The 13071-nt window shown below is 50.2% G+C and overlaps 1 protein-coding gene across 3 annotated transcripts in view; it reads left to right on the forward strand.

Moving 5' to 3' along the window:
* ccm2l (CCM2 like scaffold protein) overlaps positions 1 to 10914 on the forward strand; it is a 55919-nt gene extending 45005 nt beyond the window's left edge. For all 3 annotated transcript variants that reach the window (XM_046364178.1, XM_046364180.1, XM_046364181.1), the window contains 3 exons: positions 104 to 257; positions 4192 to 4330; positions 10406 to 10914. In XM_046364178.1, coding sequence (XP_046220134.1) covers positions 104 to 257; positions 4192 to 4330; positions 10406 to 10740 — 628 coding nt within the window. In that variant the 3' untranslated portion in view covers positions 10741 to 10914. The remainder of the gene's footprint in view (positions 1 to 103; positions 258 to 4191; positions 4331 to 10405) is intronic.
* Positions 10915 to 13071: the final 2157 nt, after the last annotated feature.

The raw sequence follows: 13071 nt of genomic DNA on the forward strand, positions 1-13071 counted from the left end.
GGACAGTGTCTAGTCAGTGATAGGGCAGAGATGCCTTTATGAGTTCTCCATGTGTTTCATTGTAATTCACCCGGTCGTTTCTTTCCTGTGCATTCTCCCATAGTGATGGATCCCAGGAGGCCTTTGACCTGTACTACAGTGAGAGCTACAGTGAGAGCTCGTCTCTGTCCCTACAGGGCTCACATCACAGCCCGGCATCGCTGCATAGTGACGGAGGAGACCAGGGTCTGCAGCTCATGCAGGAGTACATGATCACCGTAAGACTACATACATGATCAGTCATTGGACAGTTTTTTTTTTAGGTACACCACCCTCCCCATTCAGGAAAATGGTTCGCTCCTAGACAGACAGTGAGTCCCGTGTCCGTGGCTATATGAAGCAGGCAGACAGGCATCGAGACATTCAGTTACTGTTCGATTTGAACTTTTAGAATGGGCCAAACGAGTGACTTTCGTCGGTACCAAACACACCAGCTCTAGTATCTTAAAAACCGTCTGGCCTCCCGGGCTTTTCACACACGACAGTGTCTAGGGATTTACCAGAATGGTGCGACAAACAAACTAACATCCAATCAGCTGCAAGTCCTGTGGGTCGAAAACAAGTCGTTGATGAGAGGTCGAAGGTGAATGGCAAGATAAGAGGCGGGCCGCAAACAGACAGATAACGGGTCAGTACAACAGTTGTGTGCAGGTTGCTATGCAACAACTCGTCTGTCCTTGTCAGCAGACGACCACACCTGGCATCATGACAACAGTAAAGATCACAGTGAGGCATCATGACCACAGTAAAGATCACAGTGAGGATTCATGACCACAGTAAAGATCACAGTGAGGCATCGTGACCACAGTAAGGATTCATGACCACAGTAAAGATCACAGTGAGGAGTCATGGCCACAGTAAAGATCACAGTGAGGAGTCATCACCACAGTAAAGATCACAGTGAGGAGTCATCACCACAGTAAAGATCACAGTGAGGAGTCATCACCACAGTAAAGATCACAGTGGGGAGTCATGACCACAGTAAAGATCACAGTGTAGAGTCATGACCACGGTAAAGATCACAGTGTAGAGTCATGACCACGGTAAAGATCACAGTGTGGATTCAGGACCACAGTAAAGATCACAGAATTTGAGGATTCAGGACCACAGTAAAGATCACAGTGAGGATTCATGACCACAGTAAAGATCACAGTGAGGATTCATGACCACGGTAAAGCTAGGGCGGCCAGCAATTGGCCTAGCGTCGTGGGGGAGGGTTTGGCCGGGACAAGCCAGTTAACCCACTGTTCCTAGGCCATCATTGAAAACAAGAATTTGTTCTTAACTGACTTGCCTAAATAAATAAAGGTAAAATAAAAATTCAAAATTCAAAATTCAAAAGATCACAGTGCCACCAGGGGGGGAGACAGCAACCAGGGGGGGACAGCAACCAGGGGGGGGCAGCAACCAGGAGGGGGCAGCACCCAGGTGGAGGGGGGGGGACAGCAACCAGGTGGGGGGGGGCAGCAACCAGGTGGAGGGGGGCAGCAACCAGGATTCTGTGGGGGGCAGCAACCAGGTGGATGGGGGACAGCAACCAGGGGGTAGACAGCAACCAGGGGGGGCAGCAACCAGGGGGGGCAGCAACCAGGGGGTGGGGGGACAGCAACCAGATGTTGGGGGGGGACAGCAACCAGGGGGGCAGCAACCAGGTGGAGGGGGGGGACAGCAACCAGGGGGGGCAGCAACCAGATGGAGGGGGCAGCAACCAGATGGAGGGGGCAGCAACAGTTGGTGGAGGGGGGACAGTAACCAGGTGGAGGGGGGCAGCAACCAGGGGGCGTCTGCTAAACCAGGGCAGGAGAACATAATCACAATAAAGACAGACACATGACCACAATAGGACCACTGAATTACAATTAGCACATGACATTATACTATTGACAGGACCTGGGGCCACAGAGAGAGTTCAATCAATAAATCTATCCGTTAATCAATCAATAAATCTATCCGTTAATCAATCGATCAATCGTTTTTGTCATCACTCTCTCCCAGAACAATCCAGTTGATGTCTAAGCTGCATCCACAGGAGCTACAGTAGTTTGTCCTGCTTCTGAGACAGGCTGGAGGTTCTATCACCTCTCTCCCTGTAATGTCCCCTTCTCTTCCCCCTGTAATGTCTCCTTCTCTCCCCCTGTAATGTCTCCTTCTCTCTCCCCCTGTAATGTCTCCTTCTCTCTCCCCCTGTAATGTCTCCTTCTTTCTCCCCCTGTAATGTCTCCTTCTCTCCCCTGTAATGTCTCCTTCTCTCTCCCCTGTAATGTCTCCTTCTCTCTCCCCTGTAATGTCTCCTTCTCTCTCCCCCTGTAATGTCTCCTTCTCTCCCCCTGTAATGTCCCCTTCTCTCTCCCCCTGTAATGTCTCCTTCTCTCTCCCCCTGTAATGTCTCCTTCTCTCTCCCCTGTAATGTCTCCTTCTCTCTCCCCCTGTAATGTCCCCCTGTAATGTCTCCTTCTCTTCCCCCTGTAATGTCTCCTTCTCTCTCCCCCTGTAATGTCCCCCTGTAATGTCTCCTTCTCTCCCCTGTAATGTCTCCTTCTCTCTCCCCTGTAATGTCTCCTTCTCTCTCCCCTGTAATGTCCCCCTGTAATGTCTCCCTTCTCTCTCCCCCTGTAATGTCTCCTTCTCTCTCCCCCTGTAATGTCTCCTTCTCTCTCCCCTGTAATGTCTCTCCCCTAATCTCTCTTCCCCCTGTAATGTCTCCTTCTCTCTCCCCTGTAATGTCCCCCTGTAATGTCTCCTTCTCTTCCCCCTGTAATGTCTCCTTCTCTTCCCCCTGTAATGTCCCCTTCTCTCTCCCCCTGTAATGTCCCCTTCTCTCCCCCTGTAATGTCTCCTTCTCTCTCCCCCTGTAATGTCTCCTTCTCTTCCCCCTGTAATGTCTCCTTCTCTCTCCCCCTGTAATGTCCCCTGTAATGTCTCCTTCTCTTCCCCCTGTAATGTCTCCTTCTCTTCCCCCTGTAATGTCCCCTTCTCTCTCCCCTGTAATGTCCCCCCTCTCCCCCTGTAATGTCTCCTTCTCTCTCCCCTGTAATGTCTCCTTCTCTTCCCCCTGTAATGTCTCCTTCTCTCTCCCCTGTAATGTCTCCTTCTCTTCCCCCTGTAATGTCTCCTTCTCTCTCCCCTGTAATGTCTCCTTCTCTCTCCCCCTGTAATGTCTCCTTCTCTTCCCCCTGTAATGTCTCCTTCTCTCTCCCCCTGTAATGTCTCCTTCCTCTCTCTCCCCTGTAATGTCTCCTTCTCTCTCCCCCTGTAATGTCTCCTTCTCTCTTCCCCCTGTAATGTCCCCCTTGTAACCTGTGTTTGTCCCCTTCTCTTCCCCCTGTAATGTCCCCCTTGTAACCTGTGTTTGTCCCCTTCTCTTCCCCCTGTAATGTCCCCTTCTCTCCCCATGTAATGTCCCCTTCTCTCTTCCCCCTGTAATGTCCCCTTCTCTCTCCCCCTGTAATGTCCCCCTTGTAACCTGTGTTTGTCCCCTTCTCTCCCCCTGTAATGTCTCCTTCTCTCTCCCCCTGTAATGTCTCCTTCTCTCTCCCCTGTAATGTCTCCTTCTCTCTCCCCCTGTAATGTCTCCTTCTCTCTCCCCTGTAATGTCTCCTTCTCTTCCCCCTGTAATGTCCCCTTCTCTCTTCCCCCTGTAATGTCCCCCTTGTAACCTGTGTTTGTCCCCTTCTCTTCCCCCTGTAATGTCCCCTTCTCTCCCCATGTAATGTCCCCTTCTCTCTTCCCCCTGTAATGTCCCCTTCTCTCTTCCCCCTGTAATGTCCCCCTTGTAACCTGTGTTTGTCCCCTTCTCTCCCCCTGTAATGTCTCCTTCTCTCTCCCCCTGTAATGTCTCCTTCTCTCTCCCCTGTAATGTCTCCTTCTCTTCCCCCTGTAATGTCCCCTTCTCTCTTCCCCCTGTAATGTCCCCCTTGTAACCTGTGTTTGTCCCCTTCTCTTCCCCTTGTAATGTCCCCCTTGTAACCTGTGTTTGTCCCCTTCTCTTCCCCCTGTAATGTCCCCCTTGTAACCTGTGTTTGTCCCCTTCTCTTCCCCCTGTAATGTCCCCCTTGTAACCTGTGTTTGTCCCCTTCTCTTCCCCTTGTAATGTCCCCTTCTCTCCCCATGTAACCTGTGTTTGTCCCCTTCTCTTCCCCCGGTACCACGCAGCTAAGGAGTAAGCTGAGTCCCCAGGAGCTCCAGCAGTTTGCCCTGCTGTTGAGAGAGTACAGGTTGGGATGTCCCATAGCCGTGTTCTGTTCTGACCTGCTCCAGCTGTATGGAGACAACAGGAAGTTCCTGCTACTGGGTAGGATAACATGCAAGAAACACACACACACACACACACACACACACACACACACACACACACACACACACACACACACACACACACACACACACACACACACACACACACACACACACACACACACACACACACACACACACACACACACACACACACACACACACACACACACACACACACACACACACACACAACAATGCAATGTTATATACATTTATTTCTAAACCAAATGGGGGGATACCAGGTGGACCAGGTTCCCAAAATATTCCATTCCTAACCCTGTTTAAAAGGCTCGTTGTAGGTAGGTTGTTGTCCTGCTGAAGGGTGAATTCATCTCCCAGTGTCTGGTGGAAAGCAGACTGAACCAGGTTATTGTCCTGCTGAAAGGTGAATTCATCTCCCAGTGTCTGGTGGAAGGCAGACTGAACCAGGTTATTGTCCTGCTGAAAGGTGAATTCGTCTCCCAGTGTCTGGTGGAAGGCAGACTGAACCAGGTTATTGTCCTGCTGAAAGGTGAATTCATCTCCCAGTGTCTGGTGGAAGGCAGACTGAACCAGGTTATTGTCCTGCTGAAAGGTGAATTCATCTCCCAGTGTCTGGTGGAAAGCAGACTGAACCAGGTTATTGTCCTGCTGAAAGGTGAATTCATCTCCCAGTGTCTGGTCATCTCCCAGTGTCTGGTGGAAGGCAGACTGAAAGGCAAAATGTTCCATTCTGAACCAGGTTATTGTCCTGCTGAAGGGTGAATTCATCTCCCAGTGTCTGGTGGAAGGCAGACTGAACCAGGTTATTGTCCTGCTGAAAGGTGAATTCATCTCCCAGTGTCTGGTGGAAAGCAGACTGAACCAGGTTATTGTCCTGCTGAAAGGTGAATTCATCTCCCAGTGTCTGGTGGAAAGCAGACTGAACCAGGTTATTGTCCTGCTGAAGGGTGAATTAATCTCAAAGTGTCTGGTGGAAGGCAGACTGAACCAGGTTATTGTCCTGCTGAAAGGTGAATTCATCTCCCAGTGTCTGGTGGAAAGCAGACTGAACCAGGTTATTGTCCTGCTGAAAGGTGAATTCATCCCCCAGTGTCTGGTGGAAAGCAGACTGAACCAGGTTATTGTCCTGCTGAAAGGTGAATTCATCTCCCAGTGTCTGGTGGAAAGCAGACTGAACCAGGTTATTGTCCTGCTGAAAGGTGAATTCATCTCCCAGTGTCTGGTGGAAAACAGACTGAACCAGGTTGTTGTCCTGCTGAAGGGTGAATTAATCTCAAAGTGTCTGGTGGAAGGCAGACTGAACCAGGCTCCCAAAATGTTCCATTCCTAACCCTGTTTATAAGGCTCGTTGTAGGTAGGTTGTTGTCCTGCTGAAGGGTGAATTAATCTCCCAGTGTCTGGTGGAAGGCAAACTGAACCAGGCTCCCAAAATGTTCCATTCCTAACCCTGTTTATAAGGCTCGTTGTAGGTTGTTTGTTGTCCTGCTGAAGGGTGAATTCATCTCCCAGTGTCTGGTGGAAGGCAGACTGAACCAAATCTTCCGTCTAGGATTTTGCTTTGTGCTTTTCATTAATTTTTTTATCCTGAAAAACTCCCCAGTCCTTAACGATTACAAGCATACCCATAACATGATGCAGCCACCACTATGCTAGAAAATATGGAAAGTGGTACTTAGTAATGTGTTGTATTGGATTTGACCCTAACATAACACTTTGTAATCAAGAAAAAGTTCATTCTTTGTCACATGTTTGGCAGTTTTACTTTAGTTCCTTGTTTCAAACAGGATGTTTTGGAATATTTAGATTCTGTACAGACCTTTTTTTCACTCTGTCAATTAGGTTAATATTATGGAGTAACTACAATGTTGTTCATCCATCCTCAGTTTTCTCCCATCACAGTCATTAAACTCTAACTGTTTTAAAGTCCCCATTGTCCTGAGTTGCCGGGTTCCTTCCTCCATGGCAACTAATTTAGGAAGGACGTCTGTATCTTTGTAGTGACTGGGTGTATTCTGTACAGGCTTCCTTCTTTTCACTCTGTCAATTAGGTTAGTGTTGTGGAGTAACGACAATGTTGTTGATCGATCATTAAACTCTTAACTGTTTTATACTCCCTATTGGCCTGAGAAAGGAAGGACTCCTGTATCTTTGTAGTGACTGGGCGTATTGATACACTGAGTTAGGAAGGACTCCTGTATCTCTGTAGTGACTGGGCGTATTGATACACTGAGTTAGGAAGGACTCCTGTATCTCTATAGTGACTGGGCGTATTGATACACTGAGTTAGGAAGGACACGTGTATCTCTGTAGTGACTGGGCGTATTGATACACTGAGTTAGGAAGGACTCCTGTATCTCTGTAGTGACTGGGCGTATTGATACACTGAGTTAGGAAGGACTCCTGTATCTCTGTAGTGACTGGGCGTATTGATACACTGAGTTAGGAAGGACTCCTGTATCTCTGTAGTGACTGGGCGTATTGATACACTGAGTTAGGAAGGACTCCTGTATCTCTGTAGTGACTGGGCGTATTGATACACTGAGTTAGGAAGGACTCCTGTATCTCTGTAGTGACTGGGCGTATTGATACACTGAGTTAGGAAGGACTCCTGTATCTCTGTAGTGACTGGGCGTATTGATACACTGAGTTAGGAAGGACTCCTGTATCTCTGTAGTGACTGGGCGTATTGATACACTGAGTTAGGAAGGACTCCTGTATCTTTGTAGTGACTGGGCGTATTGATACACCGAGTTAGGAAGGACTCCTGTATCTCTGTAGTGACTGGGCGTATTGATACACTGAGTTAGGAAGGACTCCTGTATCTTTGTAGTGACTGGGCGTATTGATACACTGAGTTAGGAAGGACACGTGTATCTCTGTAGTGACTGGGCGTATTGATACACTGAGTTAGGAAGGACTCCTGTATCTCTGTAGTGACTGGGCGTATTGATACACTGAGTTAGGAAGGACAGCTGTATCTCTGTAGTGACTGGGCGTATTGATACACTGAGTTAGGAAGGACTCCTGTATCTCTGTAGTGACTGGGCGTATTGATACACTGAGTTAGGAAGGACTCCTGTATCTTTGTAGTGACTGGGCGTATTGATACACCGAGTTAGGAAGGACTCCTGTATCTCTGTAGTGACTGGGCGTATTGATACACTGAGTTAGGAAGGACTCCTGTATCTTTGTAGTGACTGGGCGTATTGATACACTGAGTTAGGAAGGACTCCTGTATCTCTGTAGTGACTGGGCATATTGATACACTGAGTTAGGAAGGACTCCTGTATCTCTGTAGTGACTGGGTGTATTGATACACTGAGTTAGGAAGGACTCCTGTATCTTTGTAGTGACTGGGTGTATTGATACACTGAGTTAGGAAGGACTCCTGTATCTCTGTAGTGACTGGGCGTATTGATACACTGAGTTAGGAAGGACTCCTGTATCTCTGTAGTGACTGGGCGTATTGATACACTGAGTTAGGAAGGACACGTGTATCTTTGTAGTTGTCAGGACCCGGTTACGAACCCGGGTCTCCGGAGTGAGAAACAGTCACTTAACCAACTGAGCCACGAATAGTCGGCAGAACCCAGAAGATGAGGCAGACACAGCAGTACTTGAGACGGTGTATTTAATGAAGTAAAGAGTGAAGTTCTTCAGGAAAACATGTAACTCCACAACCTCAAAAGGAATCCTACAAGAACAAAGGTAATCCTCCAAGACAAAAAGGTAAATGCACAAGGTGGAAGGTAAAGCACAAAAAGCCTCAAAAGATACTTAAAAAACAAACAAACAAGAACAAAAAAACTGAACTCCACAAGAGAGTCCACCGGGATCAACAAGAGTTCACAGAGTACTAGGGCTGGGTGCTAACATACAAACACAGAGCAAAGAACTGAGGAAAACAAAGGGTTTAAATACAATCAGGGGAAACGAGGCACAGGTGCAAATAATAATGGGGATCAAGGGAAAACAAAAGGTCAAAAGGCACAATGGGGGCATCTAGTGACCAAAAACCGGAACAACCCTGGCCAAATCCTGACAGTTCCCCTGTCTGTTCCTAGGACTGAGTGTCTCCCTGTCTGTTCCTAGGACTTAGTGTTCCCCTGTCTGTTCCCTAGGACTGAGTGTTCCCCTGTCTGTTCCCTAGGACTGAGTGTTCGTTCCCTGTCTGTTCCCTAGGACTGAGTGTCTCCCTGTCTGTTCCCTAGGACTGAGTGTCTCCCTGTCTCCTTCCCTAGGACTGAGTGTTCGTTCCTGTCTATTCCCCAGGACTGAGTGTTCCCCTGTCTGTTCCCTAGGACTGAGTGTTCCCCTGTCTGTTCCCTAGGACTGAGTGTTCCCCGGTCTCCTTCCCAGGAATGACTGTCTCCCTGTCTGTTCCCTAGGACTGAGTGTTCCCCTGTCTCCTTCCCAGGAATGACTGTCTCCCTGTCTGTTCCCTAGGACTGAGTGTTTGTTCCCTGTCTGTTCCCTAGGACTGAGTGTTCCCCTGTCTGTTCCCTAGGACTGAGTGTTCCCCTGTCTGTTCCCTAGGACTGAGTGTTCCCCTGTCTGTTCCCTAGGACTGAGTGTTCGTTCCCTGTCTGTTCCCTAGGACTGAGTGTCTCCCTGTCTGTTCCCTAGGACTGAGTGTCTCCCTGTCTCCTTCCCTAGGACTGAGTGTTCGTTCCCTGTCTATTCCCCAGGACTGAGTGTTCCCCTGTCTGTTCCCTAGGACTGAGTGTTCCCCTGTCTGTTCCCTAGGACTGAGTGTTCCCCGGTCTCCTTCCCAGGAATGACTGTCTCCCTGTCTGTTCCCTAGGACTGAGTGTTCCCCTGTCTCCTTCCCAGGAATGACTGTCTCCCTGTCTGTTCCCTAGGACTGAGTGTTCCCTGTCTGTTCCCTAGGACTGAGTGTTCCCCTGTCTGTTCCCTAGGACTGAGTGTTCCCATGTCTATTCCCTAGGACTGAGTGTTCCCCTGTCTCCTTCCCTAGGACTGAGTGTTCCCCTATCTATTCCCCAGGACTGAGTGTTCCCCTGTCTTTTCCCTAGGACTGAGTGTTCACATGTCTCCTTCCCAAGGACTGAGTGTTCCCCTGTCTGTTCCCTAGGACTGAGTGTTCCCCTGTCTCCTTCCCTAGGACTGAGTGTTCCCCTGTCTGTTCCCTAGTACTGAGTGTTCCCTGTCTGTTCCCTAGGACTGAGTGTTCCCCTGTCTCCTTCCCTAGGACTGAGTGTTCCCCTGTCTATTCCCCAGGACTGAGTGTCTCCCTGTCTGTTCCCCTGTCTGTTCCCTAGGACTGAGTGTTCCCCTGTCTCCTTCCCTAGGACTGAGTGTTCCCCTGTCTATTCCCCAGGACTGAGTGTCTCCCTGTCTGTTCCCCTGTCTGTTCCCTAGGACTGAGTGTTCCCCTGTCTGTTCCCCTGTCTATTCCCTAGGACTGAGTGTTCCCCTGTCTGTTCCCTAGGACTGAGTGTTCCTCTGTCTGTTCCCTAGGACTGAGTGTTCCCCTGTCTGTTCCCTAGGACTGAGTGTTCCCCTGTCTATTCCCTAGGACTGAGTGTTCCCCTGTCTGTTCCCTAGGACTGAGTGTTCCTCTGTCTGTTCCCTAGGACTGAGTGTTCCCCTGTCTGTTCCCTAGGACTGAGTGTTCCCCTGTCTTTTCCCTAGGACTGAGTGTTCCCCTGTCTCCTTCCCAAGGACTGAGTGTTCCCCTGTCTGTTCCCTAGGACTGAGTGTTCCCCTGTCTCCTTCCCTAGGACTGAGTGTTCCCCTGTCTGTTGCCTAGGACTGAGTGTTCCCCTGTCTGTTCCCTAGGACTGAGTGTTCCCCTGTCCCCTTCCCTAGGACTGAGTGTCTCCCTGTCTGTTCCCTAGGACTGAGTGTTCCCCTGTCTATTCCCCAGGACTGAGTGTTCCCCTGTCTCCTTCCCTAGGACTGAGTGTTCCCCTGTCTATTCCCTAGGACTGAGTGTTCCCCTGTCTCCTTCCCTAGGACTGAGTGTTCGTTCCCTGTCTGTTCCCTAGGACTGAGTGTTCCCGAGTGTTCTCGGTTCCCAGGCACTAAATCTGACTGTGTCTTCCTCTCTATCGCTTCCCACCAGGCATGCGTCCCTTCATCCCAGACAAGGACGTGGGCGTTTTCGAGAGCTTCCTAGAAGGAATCGGGATCCGGGAGGGGGGCATTCTAACGGACAGCTTCGGCCGGATCAAACGGAGCATGAGCAGTACGGCGGCAACGGTCGTGAGGGGTTACGACAGCTGGTCACTCCCCTCGGGCTCGCAGGACTTCAACCGCAGGATCAGTGACATCACACACGACATCGAGGCCCTGGGATTTCAACATGAACATGGGGGGTGGCAGGGAGAGCAGGGGGAGTGGCAGGGAGAGCAGGGGGGGTGTCAGGGAGATATAGAGGAGGAGGATTATTATTTGTGAAGGAGTGTTGGAACAGAATTGTAGTATTTTTGCCATATGTTTATTCACAATATCATGACCAACACACACCACACAAGAGACTGAGATTAGCACAGGGACAGAGACAAGGACAGAGTCAGGGACAGGGACAGAGTCAGGGACAGGGACAGAGTCAGGGACAGGGACAGAGTCAGGGACAGGGACAGAGTCAGGGACAGGGACAGAGTCAGGGACAGGGACAGAGACAGGGACAGAGACAGGGACAGAGTCAGGGACAGAGACAGGGACAGGGACAGCCACAGAGTCAGCCACAGAGTCAGCCACAGAGTCAGCCACAGAGTCAGCCACAGAGTCAGCCACAGAGTCAGAGTCAGCCACAGAGTCAGAGTCAGCCACAGAGTCAGAGTCAGCCACAGAGTCAGCCACAGTAGGTGGCACCTGAGTCATGAGACTGAGTGGCCATCTTTTAGATTCCATATCAGTACTTAACTCTCATTGGGGATGTAGTGAGTCACCAAATGAGTGGCTCTGATCAAAAGAAGGGCACTATGTAGGGAATGGGGGTCCATAGGGCTCTGATCAAAAGAAGGGCACTATGTAGGGAATGGGGGTCCATAGGGCACTGGTCAAAGAAGGGCACTATGTAGGGAATGGGGGTCATAGGGCTCTGATCAAAAGAAGGGCACTATGTAGGGAATGGGGGGTCATAGGGCTCTGATCAAAAGAAGGGCACTATGTAGGGAATGGGGGTCCATAGGGCACTGGTCAAATGAAGGGCACTATGTAGGGAATGGGGGTCCATAGGGCACTGGTCAAAAGAAGGGCACTATGTAGGGAATGGGGGGCCATTTGGGACGTGACCTGTGTAATCCTCGTACTGCCTTGAACCGAAAAGGCTTCTTTGGCTGTCCCCATAGGAGAACCCTTTTTGGTTCCAGGTAGAACCCTTTTGGTTCCAGGTAGAACCCTTTTGGCTCCAGGTAGAACCCTTTCCACAAAGGGTTCTCCTATGGGGACAGCCAAATAATCCTTTTGGAGCCCTTTGTTCTGAGACGGTAAAGACTCGCTGCCTGGTTCTGTAGACGAACAGGGAGCCCTTTGTTCTGAGACGGTAGAGACTCGCTGCCTGGTTCTGTAGACGAACAGGGAGCCCTTTGTTCTGAGACGGTAGAGACTCGCTGCCTGGTTCTGTAGACGAACGGGGAGCCCTTTGTTCTGAGACGGTAGAGACTCGCTGCCTGGTTCTGTAGACGAACGGGGAGCCCTTTGTTCTGAGACGGTAGAGACTCGCTGCCTGGTTCTGTAGACGAACAGGGAGCCCTTTGTTCTGAGACGGTAGAGACTCGCTGCCTGGTTCTGTAGACGAACGGGGAGCCCTTTGTTCTGAGACGGTAGAGACTCGCTGCCTGGTTCTGTAGACGAACGGGGAGCCCTTTGTTCTGAGACGGTAGAGACTCGCTGCCTGGTTCTGTAGACGAACGGGGAGCCCTTTGTTCTGAGACGGTAGAGACTCGCTGCCTGGTTCTGTAGACGAACGGGGAGCCCTTTGTTCTGAGACGGTAGAGACTCGCTGCCTGGTTCTGTAGACGAACGGGGAGCCCTTTGTTCTGAGACGGTAGAGACTCGCTGCCTGGTTCTGTAGACGAACGGGGAGCCCTTTGTTCTGAGACGGTAGAGACTCGCTGCCTGGTTCTGTAGACGAACGGGGAGCCCTTTGTTCTGAGACGGTAGAGACTCGCTGCCTGGTTCTGTAGACGAACGGGGAGCCCTTTGTTCTGAGACGGTAGAGACTCGCTGCCTGGTTCTGTAGACGAACGGGGAGCCCTTTGTTCTGAGACGGTAGAGACTCGCTGCCTGGTTCTGTAGACGAACGGGGAGCCCTTTATTCTGAGACGGTAGAGACTCGCTGCCTGGTTCTGTAGACGAACGGGGAGCCCTTTGTTCTGAGACGGTAGAGACTCACTGCCTGGTTCTGTTGTGTGTAGTGCACTACTACAGAGTACTATTGGTCTTGGTCTAAAGTAGCGCACTACTACAGAGTCCTATGAGCCCTGGTCTAAAGTAGTGCACTACTACAGAGTCCTATTGGACCTGGTCTAAAGTAGTGCACTACTACAGAGTCCTATTAGCCCTGGTCTAAAGTAGTGCACTACTACAGAGTCCTATTGGACCTGGTCTAAAGTAGTGCACTACTACAGAGTCCTATTGGACATGGTCTAAAGTAGTGCACTACTACAGAGTCCTATTAGCCCTGGTCTAAAGTAGTGCACTACTACAGAGTCCTATTGGTCCTGGTCTAAAGTAGTGCACTACTACAGAGTCCTATTGGCCCTGGTCTAAAGTAGTGCACGA

This window comes from Oncorhynchus gorbuscha, linkage group LG10, assembly GCF_021184085.1.
Source record: "Oncorhynchus gorbuscha isolate QuinsamMale2020 ecotype Even-year linkage group LG10, OgorEven_v1.0, whole genome shotgun sequence".
NCBI lineage: Eukaryota > Metazoa > Chordata > Actinopteri > Salmoniformes > Salmonidae > Oncorhynchus > Oncorhynchus gorbuscha.